This window comes from Geospiza fortis, unplaced genomic scaffold (genome assembly GCF_000277835.1).
Source record: "Geospiza fortis unplaced genomic scaffold, GeoFor_1.0 scaffold55, whole genome shotgun sequence".
NCBI classification, from domain to species: domain Eukaryota; kingdom Metazoa; phylum Chordata; class Aves; order Passeriformes; family Thraupidae; genus Geospiza; species Geospiza fortis.
Genome location: NW_005054308.1, coordinates 3139524 through 3160090, shown reverse-complemented (window position 1 = coordinate 3160090; position 20567 = coordinate 3139524). Strand labels below are relative to the sequence as shown.

At 38.9% G+C, this 20567-nt stretch overlaps 1 protein-coding gene across 1 annotated transcript; it reads right to left on the bottom strand.

The window, feature by feature from the left end:
* Positions 1-1015: 1015 nt before the first annotated feature.
* SEC24A (SEC24 homolog A, COPII coat complex component) lies at positions 1016-19590 on the bottom strand. Its single transcript, XM_031055189.1, has 23 exons — positions 19578-19590; positions 18666-19187; positions 17144-17302; positions 15441-15518; positions 14959-15125; positions 14182-14354; positions 13101-13203; positions 12193-12319; positions 11761-11870; positions 11219-11331; positions 10454-10572; positions 9763-9818; positions 9182-9388; positions 8771-8891; positions 8072-8230; positions 7397-7570; positions 7202-7312; positions 6680-6855; positions 6119-6256; positions 5345-5449; positions 5115-5207; positions 4511-4614; positions 1016-4103 (listed from the first exon to the last, which is right to left on the bottom strand). The coding sequence occupies exons 1-23, from the start codon at positions 19588-19590 to the stop codon at positions 3989-3991; spliced, it is 3243 nt and encodes a 1080-aa protein (XP_030911049.1). The 3' UTR covers positions 1016-3988.
* Between the last annotated feature and the right edge of the window lie 977 nt (positions 19591-20567).

Genomic DNA, 20567 nt, shown 5'->3' with positions numbered 1-20567 from the left:
GCGCTGAGGCGACGCGGGTGGCGGGGACACCCGAGGCAGGGCGGGGCTGACCCGCTGCACACTCGGGACAGCCTCCGCCCCTGGCACTGCGGGACTGACGGGCACACCGAGAAAACACCAACAGACCACACCGCTCCAGGACGCCAGAGCCACTGGCATTATCGAACAGGGAGCGAATTGACTGCTTCCCAGTAAGATCCGGTTGGCACAATTCATGTCTATGTGCACCAAAAGTACGGTACACCGCTCCTGGTGTGCCAGGTGGTGCAACTGCCACGTTACTCTTCCCTCACCTGACCAGCCCCAGAACACCATCAGCACCAGCGCCTTGCACGGCCCTGGCACCGCAGAGCTGCAGTCCCTGCCCGGGGGCACTGCCCGGAACGGGACCCACCGGAGAGCCCGGGGGCACTGCCCGGAACGGGGCTCACCGGAGAGCGCGCGGGCACTGCCGGGAACGGGACTCACCTGAGGGCCCGGGGGCACCGGGGGCACTGCCCGGAACGGGACTCACCGGAGAGCCCGCAATCCCAAAGCCCCGTGCCAGGACAGGTGCCCGCTGATCCCCCAGCCACTACAGCAGTGGGGGACTTCAGCAGCAGGAGGGCAGTGTTAGGTGCATTGGGGAAAAAAAACAGAGTTGACAAATCCAATTAATATTTCTACAGTATTGAATGAGAGAATCCTGTATTTAAAACCAGTTAAATACAGAAGTCAGAGTACCAAGCTCATGCATTAACTCATCTATAATGGGCCAGAGGCAGCAGTGACAACATCTAAAAAAAATTTGCAAGGATTAAGATGGAATGGCTTTTACAAAAAAGCCGCTGAAATAATGGGATGTTAAATGAAGATACAGGATTACCTAAAATAAAATTGATCACCATCCTGGAATGCTGCTGAAGGCTAAATTCCAACCATCACTGTCAGCTAGCTCCTGTGACCAACATGGTATTTATCTCAATTAAATACATTGTTCTACTTTTATTTATAAGAAAAGAGTGATGGACTGGCATGAGTTCTTTCAATTAATTTTATTGAGTAGCCAAATCTGATAAATTAGCACAGATAAAATAAGCATTTGCATGTGTTATAAATGACTTTTTACAGGAATAAAACAGTGAAAATTACAAACTGTAAAAAGGAGGACAAGTAAATCCTGTCTCAAATTCAGAAGGGGGAAGATTTATAACTTCATACTGAAGATCAAATCTTTGAGTTCAGAGAACAAAGATTTAATATTACAATATTATACACTACTTTACAAAATTAAATTTACTATAAGGATTACATCCATAATAGTAAACAGAACCTTAAAATCACATTTAATGGTCCCTTAACAGCCATTCTGCATCTTCGATTAAATTGTTAAGAAATTAATTCTAAATAAAACTGAATCATTCTAGTTATTGCAACATAGCCTATGTGGACTTAGACTCAAATATATTAATTTAAAAACAATAATGAAAGCAAAGTAAAATGGATGGTAACAATGTTGGCTGAAGACTAATATGTCAAAATAAGAAACAGTTTTAAAAAAAGTGTTTGACTACAAGAGAGACACATCTTTACCACACATTTACAGTGGTGGAGTTGTGGTGCTGACATCTAAGTACCAGAACCACTCTTGCCTACTTTTGCAGTCCATCTTCAGTGTCCTCATTTTTCAATTGTATGTAACAAAGCAATCACAGGTAGTGTGTGTGTTCATGTTCCCTGTACTGCCACTACAGCAGTACCAGTGAACCAGCAGGCTTTCCCTACTGCAAGGGAATAAATGAACGAAGTTCAATAGAGAATTTCCTCCAAAGTGAAGAGAACTCCCAGAGGAGTTCTGACTCATTTATCATGTTTTGCTCTGTAAAACTTAGGGACTCAACTTCAAACTTGTTAACTGCCACAAGGACTGACATCTTCAGCCATAGGTCTGGTGGACATAAAGCAACGAGGCCATCTCCAGTATTTATGGTTCTTAAAAAAAGGGATATAGTAGCAAAATACAGTCATAGTAAGAAATAGACTTTGGGTGGGCTGTTTGATGCAAGGATGGTTTTCAATTCAACATCTGAGTGATAACATACCCAAAACACAAGGTTTGGGGCAGAACCTATGCAAGTGCAGAGGTTCCATTTATGATTTAAATGAAGAGACCCCTTTCCCCCTCCCTGGGGAAAAAAAAATAAAAATCAGACTGTCAAAACTTAAAAGACACCTCTTCACTATGACTAGAAACTGTGCAATTCTCTGAAAAGCAGTTCAAGTAAATATATTCCTGTTTGCTACAGAGGCAGCAGACAGAGAAGTTTAAATTGGTTCTACAATAATCTTTCCATGCTGTTTTAGGCATTGTTCTGAACTTTAGCTTCTTGTGCTCAAGAACAATCTCCCCCAAAGAACTCGTCCCCTGAAGTGAGGAAAATCCTGACAATCACAAGCAGCTACAGCCTGAAATGGGAGCAAATGTTTACCCAAATGTTGACCCTACTGACATCTGTATGTCCAAACATCCTAAGCACAGTACATTTGACCACTCACAAGTGTTTTACCTGCCCCAGAAAGTAGGTTTTGAAAGACCTTTAAGTTTACCACTATTAAATAAAAAAGCAAACCAAGATTTTTCCATATGCAACATTTCCATGGGCATTGGAATACAGTAACTTAAATACTTTTTACATTGGTAGCTATCAATGATAGCTTAATCTTAAACAGAAGAATTATCAATACACCTCTATAAAATTATTTAAATATTTTTTGTATATAAGTTTGTACTTCAAGTCCAATATCAGTTTCGATCTGTAGCTCTGGCAGGATCTCAGAGTATATTTAAAGTTTTTATTTGGTGCACACTGGCCTTGGACCTGGGCTCATTACACAGCTGCAGCATAAAACCCTTTTTTTGAAAACTTCAGACATGTCTGCAACCATATACAAATCTTGAAATTCAATATAATAATTTTGTTTTTGGAAAAATAATTTCCAATTTTAATGTCAGAATATTCAGTGTTGCAGACCAACATTTGGTCTGAAATGCTGCCAACAAACTTGCTTCAGAAACACACCAGATCCGAGGGGCCCAACATTCACTTAAAGTAAACAAGAGCCAAAAGTCTACTGAACGTAAACCAAACAAAATCTGAGATAATCTTCCTTGCTCTTCCCTTCCCACACCATTCATAAATAGAAATTAACACTATTCCTTTTACTGAAGAAAAGCAGAGTTTACAATCTACCTAAGTCTACTTTTGCTGCCAACTCAGCCAATGACTTTTTAAAATGTCTCATGTAGGGCCCACTCTTCCCCACCATTTTTAAAATTAGAATACTGACTTATTAAAAGCTTCAACAAATTCAGCCACCTTATCCAGGTTAAGCTTACCTTTAGTCCTATTAGCCATAATCCAATCCAAGCACTGGATTCTACACTTCACAAGCATTTGTTCATTTCACAATGAACACTTCTTTCATTGCTACTTTAAGCATTAAGTTGAACATTGAGATGCTCTGTCTGTAATCACTGGATGCACTTAGAAAGAATTTCCCTGCAAATCATGATCAGTATTGTGAGGTTTTATATCTAGCAGCAACAAAATAAAAAAAGAAGAAAAACAAAAACAAAACAAAAAAAAAGTTACAGAAATATACATTTTGAACAACAAAGAACTCTTTATTTTACAAAATGTATTTCACCTTTTCAGTATTGCCTTTGTAAATGTACTTCATGCTGCAACTACTTACAGTAAAAACACGATTTGCAGCAAATTAAAGGTGCTCAACCAGTTCCAACAGTTTGATTTTTTTTAAGGTACAATATTATGTAGTTGCACATTTGATTCTCAGATGTGGTCCTTTATTTGCTTTAGTTCGTTGAAATCACAGTGAGAACTTCTCATCAACTGCCTCAGGCCACAGATTTAATGAAGATATTACAAGCACAATCATTCTTTACTGCAAAATCTTTCCTTAAAGAAGTAAGCCAAAGGCTAGTGTTTCATTTATTCACTTGCTGCTGTATATGAAGGAGGAATTCATAGTATGATAAGGCTGATTCTGTTCTGTCTTCAATCATATTTTGCAGAAAACTTGATTTCAATGGACTCTCATCCCTTAAAAACAAAAATATAAGTGTTTGAGTGGAATTAACATTTGCCATGGGTTACCATGCATTAATAAAGTTACAGGTCAAGTGGCAAGACATTTCAAAAGCTTAAGGACATATGAAAAGAGGATCTCAAATAGCCTTTAGTAGTGATTAATCCTAATAAGTGCTCTTACCAGCATTTACATCATTTATCTGACATTACCTAAAGATTCTTCTGTGACATTTAGTCTTTTTTAGTCTTTTGAAATTCTAATTGGAGACAACTCATAAGTCATATCTGTAGTCAAATCTGTCAGGCACAGCACACACTACTGTTAAGAATTCCATTAAGGAAGTTCAGTATATGATATCCAAGTATGTATTGTTAGCAGGCTGCTGAAGAAGCAAAAAAGACTCTTAAAAACCACTTACTTTATTATATATAGTATAGGAAAGAAAGGTCTCTGTTCTCTCAGCCAAGAAATGAAAGTTCGTGTTCTGATGGATTCTGCCGTTTCAAGTTCTGGGAGATGTGTCTAAAAGCCAAAGGGTTTCATTAATAAAATTTTTCAGAAAAACATTAAAAGGAACACTTCAACTAGCCCAACTCATTAGGTATAAAGAAAACTCAGACAGATATGTTTTGTGATGTATAGTTTCAGTCTTGTCTTCTTTGAAATAGTCAAGAGCACTGAATTCCTATGAGCAATTAGCTGTCAGAATGGTGATGAGTGAGCTGTGATTGATTCCTGTTTTGTTGCAGAAACTAAAGGATTTCCCGCTAACCCACTGTGCTCACTGTTTTCAAGCATTCTTAGTCTGCTCCCACAGGTCTTAGAAACTCAATCACTGTCACCCTCTTCCTACTGTGTCCTCATGAGAAGAAACTCCAAGAGGTAACAGCAATTATTTCTTTCCTTGGATGTGGATCTGTACCACTAGAGGGCTAATAGCTGAGTAGTGTATTTTAATTCTCATGCAAATGATATTCTGGCAGCACTGTATGTAAGACTGATGTGCAAGAGCAAGCACATACCATATTCTGTGGTATTGAGCCATAATTTGGAACTCCAAGGACTTGGCTGATAAAACCCTGCCCACAGTTCTTCCCAATCCACAGAAACATCACCTGAAAGACACCAACAATAACAACATTAATCCAACCCAAATCACACCTCAGCAGTCCCATGCATATTTTGAGTTCTCAGAAAGAACACACCAAGTAAACTTGGATACTTTTTTAAATCCCCCCACCACACAACTTACAGAGCCAGCATCCATAAGATAAGCACCATCCCTACTCAACTTCTCCACGGACAGCTGGAGAAGGGGTGGCTGAGGTATAGTTCTGTCATTTATGTTAAGAGCTCCCTAAAAGAAGGATGAAAAACAGTGGTTCAAATCTTGACGCAAAAAACCAGAACAGAACACTAAATAAGACGAGGATCTATTACACTGAATACTAGAGCTGGACCATTTTTCTCAGTTTAGCTCAAGCCATACTTAAAGTGATAATTTACTTTATTATTACTAATAAATCTTAGTGTTTTATTTAGAGAGGGTGAATGTCATCAAATGTATCTTATTTAATTAGTTCTGAAACTGGTATATCTGATTTGTTATGTACCAAAGACATGATTTCTAAAATTGTTCAGGGTTTTACATAAACATTCCCTGTTCTCAAAACTGCTTGATATTTTAAAATAAAGGAAGCTACAAAGGGACAAAAACGACATTATGATGTCTTTATGTACATGTGATTTTATAGCACAAGATAATGACACAAGGCAAAGATGAAATAAGATAGGAAAAAACTCTCCCCATCCATCCATAGCAAGCACAGCTTCTCTCCAGAATTCATCAATCCAGTTCCAAATAACACATACATAAATGCAACAAGTGGGAGAATATGAAACATAACATTTTAGCTGTGCAGTTCTAATATTAATATGGAAAACCTGGGAGATTTTGAACACATTTACTTTCACATCACACAGATCTTTGGGACCAAACAGATTATGTAGCCAGGCCAAGACTCACCTCATCTGTGAGAGTATCAACTCTGTACAGACTGGGATGTGTCATGAGCATGAGGTAAACAAGGGGCTGGTTCTTCACCTGACACATGGTAAAGATGCGTTCATCCAAACGTGTGTTTGTCCCAGTTTGAAATGCTTTCTGCAAACAATCAGGCCTTTAGTTTAACCATTAAAGCAAAGCAAGGTAAGTTGCAGCATAAAACACATCGCCTACTGTTTATTTCTAACTTTAAAATTAAAGAACAGCCAGCCAACTCCCTCTCTGCTGCACCCAGCTCTCTTCTAATCCACACTGATCTGCTGTGTGGATCTACATTTCCAGAGACATACAAAATTGAGATTCCTGAGAAAAACTATCAGTACCCTGACACATTCTCTTCACTACTCAGTGTCTTTATTATTTTGCCGTTCCATTGCTTAAAACATTTATACTTTTGGTTTTACGCACACTTCTAAATTCCTGCTTTTGAATTAAATCATTCTCCATCAAAGAACTGCCCTTTTACTTCAGGCTGACCTGCCAAACAATCATGCTCTTGCCTGGCTTCCTTTCCCCTCTTACCTGTTTTAAGAGTGCCAGTATGTAAAGAGGGAAGAGGCGCAGTGAGAAGGGAGCTGTGAGCCCAGGCTGCTGGATGCTCAGCACGGAGGAGCGATAAGCAGCCAAGGAATCGATCACGGCATTGACCAAGGCATCGCGCGCATCGCTCAGCGTGGCGGAGACGGAGCGGTCCACAGCTGGAAACAGGGCAAGGCTCAAATCAGAGGGCTGCTCCCTTGGCAGGGATGGAGCCACATACACTAACTCTTCTCACTTTATCATATATGCCAATGCAGCTTAAGCTTTTACTACATTCTAGGGGAAGTGCTTCAGAAAAAAGCTGAGGGGCCACAATGATTCACCAGATTGAGCCTAAGCTCAGGCGATTAAACACAGCTCTACTGATCCTTCACCTAAGCCAAGCATTAAAACCTAAACTCTCTTAGGATGAGGGAGAATCTTTTCTTCTAATCCAGAGGATTATTGCTCAGACCTTTAAGGATACAATCCACACATATCCAAACAAGCTCTTAGCACACTCACCCATATTGGCTAAGAGTCCTGTGATGGCCTGCACATCTGCCCCTAGGTACACTTCACTCAGGGTTGTGACAACAGGTAAGCACATAGTGTGCACACGAATTCGCCTTTCACCTGCAAGGAAAGACAACTGTAAGCTCCACACTTGTTTTATGAAGTAACTTTACAAACGCCACTGTTGGCTCAATCTAACCTTACCTTTGCTGGAGGTGTACAGGAGAGCTGACTGAAAAGAAACCACTTGCATATCAGTAAGACTCTCCTCCACTGACATCTGCACAGCATATCCTGCATCTGGGTTTACGTTGGGCAATGACAACAAGTCTGTAGATCGTACAAAGAAGTTCCCATGGAAAGTATGAATGGAAAGACCTACAAGATAATAATGTATCAGTTGGGGTTTTATAGCTGTGAAGTACAGGCACCACATACAGATCTCCACACCAATGACTGTACTGGAATACTCCCTCTCAATGAAATATATTTTCTTCAGAAAAGGTAAATCCTGCCAACTGACAACTCATCCAAAGAATCCACAAAGCCTAGCAGAAAGTGGGAATTAGCAAGGCAAACCAATGCAGCGTAGTAGAAAGTATCTAGATGATAAAATCAGTTCCTTGTTGAAATAATTCAGGAAAATTTCCAGTTTTGACCATTATAAACTGGAACTTGGATGCCAGAAAACACGCTGCAAATACAGTCTTAAAAAAATTGTCTTATCCCTGGTACTGAATTTTACTTTTCTAACCTTTGTCTTTTAATCATTTGAGGTTACAAAATAGCTAGAATACCAATGAAAACATTCCCAAAGACCAGCAAAAACCCACTTCCCTCTCCTCCACCCCACAAAAATCGAACAAAGTGAATTCAGACCTTTGGTGCATCTTATCCTCATGACAGCCTCAAACCCAATTTTCCTAGTTAAATATCGCTTCAGTTCCTTTTGCAACTTCTCCACCTGGACGGGGTTGTGCTTATGATGGTAAGATTGGTAGTAGTAGACACTACCTGCAGAATACCTTGATATACAACCTGAAACAAAACCAGTATACATTGGAGAGTGCAAACAGCTGCTGCTGCAGTCTTAAAAGTATTAAATTGTTCACACCCGCAAATCACTCAAACACACAGTTACAGACCTGCCTACAGAGACAGATGTAGCTACAACTGCATATTCTAGTATGAGATAAATTTCAGGTGTGAAATAATTTTCCATTGACCTGAAATTGCTGTCACTTGAAAGTTTGGTTAAATAGAAATAAATAATTAAAATGCTAATAAAAGTTGCTCTAAAGGCAATGACACTGATGGTTAAAAAGGCATAAAAAAGGAAGAAACTATTTCCACTACTTGTATCAGTAGCACAAGGACCCTGACTCAGGGAGGACATGAAAATAAGTAGGTTAAATCAGGACTTAAAGATTACAGTCACTGCTCAGCAAGGACAAATTTGTATCTTGACACACTAGATTAATTCAAATCAGGTACATCTACTAAATATTAATGTAAAATTCCATGCATTTGCCCAAAACACAAGAGTTACATGCCCCAAAAGAGCTTTATATGACTTACCTAGAGAAGCCAAATCAGAATATTGCCCACTAAGAAGAAATAAATCCACTGCAACCTGTTGTCCTGAACAGTCCAAGGCCAACTTCTTGTAAAAATCAGTTGATGGTGTCAGATGTATATCCTGTTAACACAGTGGAGTATTACAAAACACAAAGGAAATTCAAATTGATTCATACATTTATTGCCTGCTTTCAGGGACACAATCAATTCTCCATCATTGATTAAAAATATTTTATTTCAAAAAATCAAGTAATTAATTTGTGTTTATATTGCTTGGTTTTTCTTTTGTTTTTTTCTGCTCCTTTAAAAGGAGCAAGACAAGCACAAAATTAACCCAGAAGAGGAAATCCCAGAACCAAACAACCTACAGAACAGAGTTGTTAATACTCCCAACCTTTTTGCTTTCCTAACCTTTGCTGTTGCTCTTTGGTTTGGCTCCTCTCGTGACTTCAGTGCTCCCATTCCCAGAGATGGGAGCTGTGTCTGGAAGACAGTGATTCTACCTCCAGTGGGGGACATCAGCTTAAAGGCAGCCTGTAATGCAGGCCCCAGAGCACTCTGAGTTTCCAGGGACTTGGTAAACATCTGTGGCAATGTCTTCAGCAGATCTTGAATTAGCTGCAAGTGAGAAAACAGTATTAGGCCTACAAGTCTTCAAGGATTTCTATTTTATAGCCAAATATTGGCTGTTGGGTCTATACATATATATATATGTATGTATATATATACTTGTTCAAATACTTGAACACAACCAAGTATTAACACTTCTAATATTAAAGTAGTAAAAAGAAAGTCCTAGAAAAACTGAAGGACTGTCTTGTTTCAGGTTGGCAAGAACTTACAGTGACATAGATAAAGGACCTCTTTTTTTTGCCTCAAACCTGGCATTTGAACAGCTGGTGTTAATGAGCATTAATTAATCAAAAAATTACCAAACATATCCCCAATTATGTAAATGTCACTAGTTATGTAAGAAAGTCCTTGCTTCTTACCTCTTTATTTTCATTCAAATTTACTAATAAGTTTTCTGGCATTGGTATAAATACATCTGAAAGGGGAAAAAAAGAGTTATCTTTTAAAAACACATCAAGCTTTCCCTGACTTTATTTGCCAACCATCATATTTATTGGAAAAAAATACACAGTATCAGTGTATTAACCCATGTAAACATAATGATGTGGATTTGTTTTCTCATAAGCATTCCTGTGGCTAGAATCCCATGTTGGAGCAGCAATCAACAGGGCTGAAGGATAATCAAGATTATTACATAAAATCACATAGCAAATATTCCCAATGTTCATTCTATTCTGCCCAATAATATCCAGTGAAAGGTGATTTGAAACAAAAGGCAGAAGGACAAGCACTAAGCATCAGCCACAAGAAAATCTATAAAAAATATCTAGCATCAGTATTTGGGATTTCAAGAGGAATCTAGAGATTGGTACAAATTAAACTAGAAGGTAGGAAAGCTGTCTTCATGTCTGAAGTCATGAGCAGCCACAGCACTGCTCAGACATCAGGGAGATGTCTTCATAAACAAACTCACACATATGGTACTTCTAAAGGCATTACTAGAGAGACTAATAGTGTGATCCAGAAACTCCCACCAGATATTTATTTTTAAAGGCTGTCATAACCAGAAGTCACTAATAGGTACTGATCACAAAAATTATTTTTGCATACCTTCAATATCTGAAACTATAAGCATCTGAGGCTGAGAGAGACCTTCCTGAAGACTGTAGAAATGGATTGTGCTGTCAAATGTTATGAAGCCTATTTTTGTTCTAGTGTTCCCAGGAAGCCTGAAAATGAGACATATGGTGTTCAACAAGATGAAATTTCATTTCTGCAGGCTTTTTTTTTTTTTAACATCCACTGCATCTCTCCATGGTTGTTACCAAGCTGTTAGTTTAACAGCTAGACTGCAAGAGCTTCACTATGTCATTTTGGAAAGAACAAAAACCACAACAAAAAAGGAGCTCATGGTAGAGTCACCTAGCAGGCAGGTGAAAACCTTTTAAGAGGGTAATCAGAAGTGGAAGAAAAGGAATAAATAAATCCCAATTAGTGTTTATATAAGTTCAAACAGTATGCACTTTATGAGAAGTTTATTAGATGTATGACTCTTTTCAGCAAATACTTATCTAAATTTCAGCTTTTAAAAAATATAGTTCAAAAGATAAACATGATGCTTACATTCTTTTGGACATTTATGAAACTTATAGGAAAGAGTCAGACTGAAAATCAAGCCTCAAAATTACCTTTTATACTGGGGTAGCTGTGATGGGAAAAACACTACAGCTTTATGGCACATTTTAACACAACACTGGCCATTGTTTGCCCACACTAGAAAATTGTCTTCCATACAGAAAGGAGTGGTATATTGGTGTCTACCACAAGTTTCTTAAGATGAATGAAAATTGGAAATTTTAAGAAAAAAGTACTTACGAGTCCAGATTGTCTAACAGGGTCTGGCAGACTGTGTTCAAGTATCCTGTCTCGATTGCATTGTGGGACACATCAAACACAAAGAGGTACACGGGGGGCTGGGGTGGACGCAGCTGAGCAAAGAAAAGATCACCTTTCATTCTCAAATAGCATTTGTTACATTGGCTTTATCCATTCTATTGGAAGTTTCAACTGCTAAAATAGTACACAGATTATAGGTAAAATTTCTGAATGCATTTGCCTCTTATTTGGTAATACCAGAATTCTAGTTTTCTTCCAAAGATGCTACATATTCCAAATACAGAATACCTACATATACCAAATACAGAATACCTACATATTCCAAATACAGAACAACTTTGACATCATAAATGTTTAAAAGTGAACTCTCTGAGGTCCTCCCCATGAGTTCTCAGATACACTCCTTAAGGCCACAGTTGTTTTACTGAACTGGAAAGCACCCTCTGAAACAAAGCTTTCTCTGACATCCCTCTGAAAATAAAACAAAGGGAGAGAATAAGTAAAAGCAAATAAACCCTTACCATGTATTCAGATGGAGCCATAAACTCAATAGTAGCATTCTGGACTTCAGGTCTTTTATGAGGTTCTCCATAAACTCTTGTCACAGGATTATAGAGGAATTCTTCAGGAACTATGCAGATAAGTTTATATATTAGTATTTCACACTAGTATTGGCTGTGTTGCATTTTAAAACAAATATATCAACTCTTTTGTGGCTGTTGGGCAACAATGGAGAACTACACCAGGCAATGGAGTTCTTACACTTGTGCAAGGGTACTGTGAGGGACTACTTGGGCTCATCATGTTTCTTTAGGGACACCACTGGCACTGGGAAACATTTCTCATGACTCTCAGCATGACTGACAACAATCCCCCTGCTGATGTGGCCAACAACACTCCAGTCTCAAAGGCCAAGGTTAATTGCAGCACTTTCAAGCACACCTAAAACTCACCATCATTGACTCTATAGCACAAATTGCATTTCCACCTCCTCTGGTCTAGGAAGCTGACAAAGGGGTTGATGTACGTCCGGCAGGAACGGCATCTCACAATAATACTGGAAGTGACCACTGGCAATTGCTGGAAAAGAAAAGCTTCCTGTTTTAAAGCAAACTCACCCTGCAGCTGCTCATCTGTGGTTAACAACACCACCCACACTGTGCTACCTAGTGAGGCAAAGCATCCTTGTTGAAAGGAGTACTTCTGCATCCTCACAGCATCACTGTAATTCCTTAATAAGACAGGTAGGAACTGAGCTCTAACATATTTAACTGTGTAGATTCCCTTTCCAAGCCTCTACATTCTTGAATTTTACACTGATGGTTTAAGATCAAGTCCTGCACCCAATACAGACCAAAAAGCAGGGGGAAAAAACCCCACATCTTTGAAAAATCAACTGAAATGAGAAAAAACCCCAATGTTTAAGAAAGACACTGCTAAATTCAAAGTATTCTGGCTATTTCATGACATCCAAATCCCTTCAACTTTGTCAAGTCTTGAATTTAGAATTAGTACTAGGTTTGAAATTAATAACTACAACTGATACGTGACAACCTGGAATTTAGATGCTGTCTTCTATCACAGTCCAAATTCTGTGCTGCCTTTAAGCTTTTGGGTTTTTGAGGTTTGGGAGGCTTTCTTTTTTATTAAGAAGTGAGACCTGAAGGTTCAAATATGATAGGGAAAAATAATTGGAGAAAAATTACAGCAATCTGTATGGAACAAGGAAATGTCAGTTACTATGGTAATTCTTCTGGGCCAAGGTACCTGCCCTTGTTTTATAATTCATTGTCCATTGTCTGGACTCTGGTAAAGGTGTAGTTGATATATCAGCATGTAAAGTTTTGAACATTTCTCATACCGATAAGTCTTTGAAAGGATGAAGCAGGAGCCCCAAAGGAAGTTTGGCTTTATTCAATAAGGCCTGAGTTTGAGGAATGTTAGTCAGGGTACAGCGGAACAACCTACATGGATGACAAAGGGTTATTTTCAGAGGCTTTCAAATAAATTATGATTTCAGTAGTACAGTATATTTTTCTAGAGCTGTGAATGGTGAATTTCTGTTTCCAGATGAAAAATCTCTATCTCTGTCAAATCATTTTGTTTCTGAGCTTGACCCACAGTACATACTTTGAGTTCTTATTTTATACAAATGCTCTTTACACAGAACTCAGTGTCATTTTAGTCACTCAAGTCAAAGTTAAGCCTAACAATATTCAAAGTTGCACCAAATCTTTATATACTAAATGTTATTTTGGAATAAATCAGAACCAGCAATGTTTAAAAGGTGGTTTTAAAAACATAGTAACTATAAACAATCCCACAATAATTTTCTGAGTCTTGAGCTCTCAGCAGCTTCCACAAGGTGCAGATGTATGTGGCAGTTTTGCAAATCCTGTCCAGCTTGTTTGCATGAACAACGTCACAAAGGCACTGTTATTTCCTTTATCAACTATGAAAATATTTGCAAAGCAGAAGTCCCTGGCTATTCACAGTTTGGTTGGTCTCCTCAGAGAGAATAACTAATTAACCAACTGCCAGTCTCTTGTTTGAAATTTCATTTACTCCATTGTTTTACATGGCTACTTTTCAATACAGAGGCCACCCATGTTTCTTCAGGCACAACCTTTTTGGTGTACCTCACCTGACTGAATTAACTGCTATTTTATATCTTCTCATCCATACTCACTACCAGGCATAAAACTCTTATACTGTACCTATCTATAGCTGCCTTGTTAACAAATTTTTCCTCATACTTTCTACAAAGACAATTTTCCCCTCTTCAAAGTTAAACCCACTTACTGCCTTTACGGTAACAGTGAAACCCATTTAAAATATTTTCTACTCATAAAATTAAGAAAACATTTCGCGAAATTATGTTTATAAGCAGGAATTTACATTTCTATTTATTTTGATGTATTATAGCAAATGCATGATCTTACTCAGGATTGCAGTTGAGCTTCTGGATGTCTTCATGCAAGTTGGGGACAGGAGCCTTTAAAAGGGTGGTAGGAAGAATATTTCTTTCTTGAAGAAGATTCACAGGTCTTAACCCTTCCTGCTGTAGAGTCAGGCCAGCCATTGAGGCAGTTAAGTGATTAGTGCCCAGGGCAGGCTACAGTCAAATCAAATTTCACAGATTAGCACCAAGTACTTGGATGAAACCCATAATCTGTTTAAAACCACATCTATATCCCTTGCAGTTTGTTTTGCTCATGTACTAACTGCCATTGTATCAATATATTTAGAAATGCTGGTTGTCACATGAACTTGACTAATGTATGTAACCATAACAGAGGAAAAAAGGCATAAATTCCCTGTAAAACTCTTGAAATACAGAGGCTCAGCTGGTGAAAGTGTTGGTCAGTTAACTTTGAAAGTTCAGGGAAAGAAAAACCAAACATTTCAGCTAACAATAACAAAGCCACTGAAGAGAAACATGTCAAAAGCAGCTGAAAGTTTCAAAAGAAACATCCTGAACAGATTTGAGGGTGGAACATTTCACAAAGAGCTGGCACACAGCTTTTCCCAACTGGTACCAAGGCACAGGCAAAAGCATTAATTCTGGGCTGTGTATGTCCTCTTGAACAAATGGTGCCCAAACAGGGAACAAAAGAAGCAGCATCCTAGGGATGCACAACACCTACCAACCATCATTTTTCTTTACCCACACACCCCCACCAGAGGTAGTACTGAGATAGAAACCAGACAACCTTTACCTGCTGGAAATGTTTTGATCCATCTGGATATTGCAAAGCAGCTGCATTCATTCCTGGGGCTCCAGGTGGAGAAGTATGTTGGTAGCCTGGAGGTAAGGCAGGGTAAGAATACCCAACACTTCTATTCATCTTAAGATTTGGGGCTGCAGGAGAATGATGTGGAGTTGCTGGAAGCAGAGTAGACAGATACTTAATTGCTGAAGAACTGTATCTTACTTGAGGCATTAGTACAACAGGAGAGCTGCCTGTTTTGTTTCTAAGTCTGAAAAATACAGCTGCTGTCAACTTTGCAAAGAGCTCTCACCTACTTTACATATCACAGGCTAACACATGCTAACTGTCAATGCTTCAAATTTCACATTTAGCTTCAAGACAGGCATTGAACCAAGTACATATGTTTGTACACAAATGCTTAAACTTCTATCTTTCCCAGACTCTTAAAAGTTCCATAATAACCAGCATTTTTACTCCCAAAGCCTTACCCATGAGGCCACCACCTTCAATTGCATCATAGCTGTTTTGCACTACAGACCCATCACTGGCAGCAGATCTGGCATCACCTTAAAAGAAAAACAACCACAGGAAAAATTTGCACAAGTTATGAAGAAGTTTTAATGAGGCAACTGCAAAAAATATCCTACTTGCTGGATGAATATTAAGATAAGCACAGTTTGAATGTACTTTGGTTTTGACCCAGGATGAAACTGAATTAAATATACTTTGTCCTCTTTCTCACACACACATCCCTTGCAGATGCGACCTCAACAAAGGACTTTTCACAATCTTTTTTTTTTAAGGAAAAGGAAATTCCTTACACTTCAGGTTGAATAATCTTTTATGACTTCTTCCAATTAGGAATTTGCCATAGCTTCCAAGCCAAAATGCAGCAAAGGGTCAGGGGATGCTCTCTCCTCAGCAAAGGAAGTTTCTTTAGGCCAGCTGTAGTTTTCCAAGTAACCTGTAGCTTAGGTTTCCTTAGTAACTTTCAGCTTAACCCGTTCACTACTGCTCACCAAACAGTAATAGCTCTGACACAGTCACATACCAGTCAAGATAGAAATTCAATCTAAGATAGGAAAAACCTTGAGACTCAGAGAGCGCTCCCAAAGGACAGTTTTTGGTAAGCCAACTATGTCTAAATATAACAACTATATATTACTAACTAACACAACTATATATTGCTAAGGACAAGTAGGTACCCTATTTTTATTACCATTTTTTATTAAAATCTCCAAAGATGACCCAAAAAAAGGAACTTACATTACACACTGAATCTTCCTAGCAGCAATCAACCTGCTTCATAGACTAAACATTTTTATCTCTCCAGGGCTCTGAAAATGTTTCTTTTCATGATGAAGAAAATATTTTCTAAGCAAAAGCTGTTTCTAACACATTTAATACATACCAAACAAAGTTAAATCTGAATATACTATTCTTGTGCTCACAGAGCTACCACATGAGAAACTGTCAATCTGAACATGCAAGGAATCAACAGCTTTGACAGAACTGTGTTTGTTGCCAACTCACACATGGCCCCATCCAGCATGGGCACTAAATGCCACACAACTGGAGTCTGTCTGATACAGAGCCCTGAGGAGTTCCTAAACAATGGCATATTTGTGCAGAGCCCACAGGAGACACTAAGTCAGGTGTCTGTCTTCAACAGCTGAGACTTCACAGCCTCTAGTAACTTCCTTCAGCAAGCTAACAAATGCAAGATGTGTATTTCAGTGATTTTACACAGAGAAAAATAAGGTACAGCTACATAAATAGCAAGGAATTGCAAGGTCCACATTTTATCTCCCCCTGTAGAATGAACAAGACAGGGAGTCATACATGGATTTCTGTCCTAACAGTAGTCAGGGATGCAGAGAAATGAGATCCTATCACTTTACAATACTCAAAAGAAAAAAAGCAATGCCAACTACAGCAGACATGGCCATGTAAAACAGCACTTGGAAATCTATTTCCAACTGTTAATTTCTTAAATTTTATAATGTCTGTTTACAAGAATTTTTCTTCTTTCTACGTCCTTACCTACTCTTTTCAGATTAAATTATTAGCTGTATCAGTATCAATTTTACAATTTGAGTTTCTAATAGAACAACGTGCTTGACTTTAAAGGTTGCATATCACCACAAGTCGCAGCGCTTGAATTCAACATAAAGAGCAAATTGTTTCTTACCTTCTTGGTTGACAGCTGATTGTAGCATAGACTGTGCACTAGGTGGTCCTGCTACTGCTGCTGGTGGCCTAGGGGGACCACCAACTGGTGGAGGTCCTAAAGGTGGCCTTGGAGGGTGGAGGGGAGTTAAAGGCTGAGTCACTGGTGGAGGTGCAGATCCTATAAAGAGATTAACTTTTAGGAGGAGTTTAAGCCAGCTGAAAAAAATCACAAAAGTTTTGTTACAAAAATTCACAGATTGAATTCTAAATGTTTTTCTAATTCAGAGGATGAATGGCATGAGATACATAAATCCTAACATGTGGGTAGAAGGTCTCAACTTCAAGTTCATTTCTCATTCCGGGTTCCTGCATTTACTGATCTCTTTCAGCTTTTTGTTGCTATTGTTGGAAAGAATTTCAAGATGTACAAAAAACATATAAACTCTATAACCAAGTCTGTAATGATCACCAAACAAGCTTAATTAAAAGTGATCATTGTTACACAAAAACATACGAGGGAAATGGCTCAGGAGGATTGAATGGATATAAAATTTACTTATTCCAAACACTTCCTCTCATTTCATATGCCACTTTCCAATATTTCTCTGCATTTTCCTCACTAATTCCAAACTACTAACTGTTTATTCCAATTAAGTGCCAAAAACAGTTTAATAAATTCTGCAAACTTAAGACATTTTGAACAGCATAAGAAAATTAGGCAGGCATATAACAAAAAAACTAGCATCAATAAAAATCTCTAATGAGGCTAAAAGTGCTTAACAAGAAAAATTATTTGCTTTTACATGAAAATATTTCTGTACCTAAGTCCTGTTTGCACGCTTAGTGAGAAAAAAACTAACAACATACAGCAATTTGGCAAAGAGAAACTTGAGTATTAACTGTGTTTCCATAATAATCACAAGTTGCACAATAGAGCTATTTTGTACTAGAAAAGCTTTTACCATTGCATATAACAGCAGTAAAGCAGTAGGAACAAAGTCTCCTACTTTTAGAGTACTTTCTGAAAACTGACAATTATCATTAAATGTGAAAATTACAAGTTTGGGGGAAGGAAGCTTTCCATTGAACTGACCTCTATTTCAACAGCACAGAATGCTTTTCAGTTTCCAGGCTGTGCTCCAGTTATTTGCATCAACCTGACAGGCTCTTCAGAAAATTACCTGAATCAAGTGGTTACTGACCATGCTCACTAAACAGAGCTAGTTTTCAATGATGAAGTCCTGAACTGGAACATATTAATGCTTCATGGGTTACCCCAGGAAATGGTCTAGATCACAGAAACAGCATCACCCACACACAGCATCCCAAAACAATGGGACACCATTCAGGAGTTACCACCCATCCTGGGCACAGAACTTTCATTTCTAACCCAAAGAAAGCATCCAGGTATTTTTAATGGGTGTATCTGCTTTAACAATCTTCCACAAGCAAAATGTCAGTGCAGAGTCAGTTCTACACTCATTATGTTAAAAGTTCATTGAAAAACATTCATTGGTAGAATATCACAAAGTTCTGATTACCTGGCTTCATGTAGCTGTTCTGCAGTGGAGGAGCCCCTGGAGAAGCAGCATATTGATAACTCCCTGCAGGATTTGTACTTCCTGGTAATGATGATGGAGGCTGAGCTGCCCCTGTCCCAGGCACATGAGCCAAATGGCTTGTTTGAGCCCCAAGGGGCTGACTCCCAGGGGTCTGGCTGAACTGCCAGTTTGAAAGCACCGCTGGGCTGGCTCCAGGAGGAAAGCTCCCAGCACATGATACAGCAGCTGAGTTCTGTAATGCAGGCGGCAGCACTTGTGCAACAGGACCTGGCTGTTGTACTGGTGACCCAGAGAAAGCTGCCACAGGTGGTCTATTGAGAGTCTGGCCAGGTCCTTGGAAGTTGTTTAATTGAGAAACATTCTGAGAGCCACTATAGCTGTACTGTCCAGAAGACTGATGTGGAGGAACCTTTGCTGGCATCTGATAGGAGTACGATCCTGGAACTGCGGGGCTGTATCCCTGGCCATCTGGGGAATGCATCAGCTGATTTTGAACAGGGCCTGGAATGAAAAAAAAAACCTACACTCTTTAGGAAGCAGTGTTGTATATCACATCTGAAAAGAAAAGATGTTCTTGTGAATGTCTTTCCTTAGGATTTTATTAGTCTCCAAGCCATTTTTAATTTAAACCATTAGGTGTGACAGAAGTACTACTGCAAGGAACATGAATTCAGCAATATTTTGCTATTGACACTTACATCTTTGTTTTGTTTTACAGTAACCTTGAAACCACTAAGCATTCCAGTACCATCAATGCTCCTGGACTGAAACTCACACAGGATCCCATCCAGACCTTAGAAACCCCCAAAAGCAAGCTGCCCACACAGGAGCACAGTCCCACAGCACTGGCAGCAGCACACACCAGCAGACTGAAAGTGGAAGATCCATTACGTAAGAACTCCATTTCACACCATGGCTGACACCAGCCTACACGTCAGCTTACCACAATGACACTGCCAGCCAAGTGCCAGCATAGGTCACCACACTGCTTCTCAAGTGACTGAGTTAATCTATGAAAGTTTCTGCAGTTAATTTTAGTATGAGAACTATTAGTACACATACGGCTCATGTGAGTGGCCAGCTGGTCACCAACACAGAGGGAAAGGTAAGTTCATCATAAAATAATTCATCAGTCAGGAAAAAAATACTTGACAGGTTGATGATGCTCTTTATGCATATGTTGGTTGGTATACATGAGGTAAGTTTTACTCATTTGAAGAAAAAAATTTGAAAAAAAAAGATTAATAACTCTCCAAAGAGTAAACAACACATCAGATTTCTGCTTTACAGGGGAACAGGCTGACAGAATCCCATGGGATTTCCAGTGCAATAAGAGCTCCATCAAGAAAGGTACTACTACAGATTGTTCATACCATTGCCAGGAAATGGATATGCTGAAGAGAGACTACCAATTTTCAAGTGAAATCCTTCTGAGCAGAACACACGAGATGCTGCAGGCCACAGCCAGCTGTGACTCGTTCACAACTACCAAATCACTTTCCAGTGTTGTATCATTCAGTTCAGCCAGTCACATTGTGGGTCTCCTCATCCCCTAAAAACACAGCTTAGATACTGGAGACATTCCACACACACAGTTACACATTAAAAAAAGATGGCTGATTATTAGAATGTAATGTTTAAATTCTGAAAGGTGAGCAAGTTCACATTTCCAAGTTAAAGTAACTCACACATTTCTGACAATAAATTAAGCTAAAAACAGAATACATTGAAATTCTTAGGACAAACACTGCACTGATCATTCAGCTCCTCATTCCCTAGAAAACTTGAGGCTCTGGGTCACAGGCAGCTGTTAATTCACTGAATATTGCACAGGTCCATATAACCACTACAGTGCCAGTGATCTCATCCTCACTGCCTCTT

What these genes read in the sequence shown, in the direction of transcription:
- SEC24A (XM_031055189.1), bottom strand. An exon ending in GATCAAAACATTTCCAGCAG is followed by an intron (nt 14,355 to 14,958) that starts GTAAAGGTTGTC and finishes ATTTGACTGTAG; the next exon opens with CCTGCCCTGGGCACTAATCA. An exon ending in AAGCTCAACTGCAATCCTGA is followed by an intron (nt 13,204 to 14,181) that starts GTAAGATCATGC and finishes TCATCCATGTAG; the next exon opens with GTTGTTCCGCTGTACCCTGA.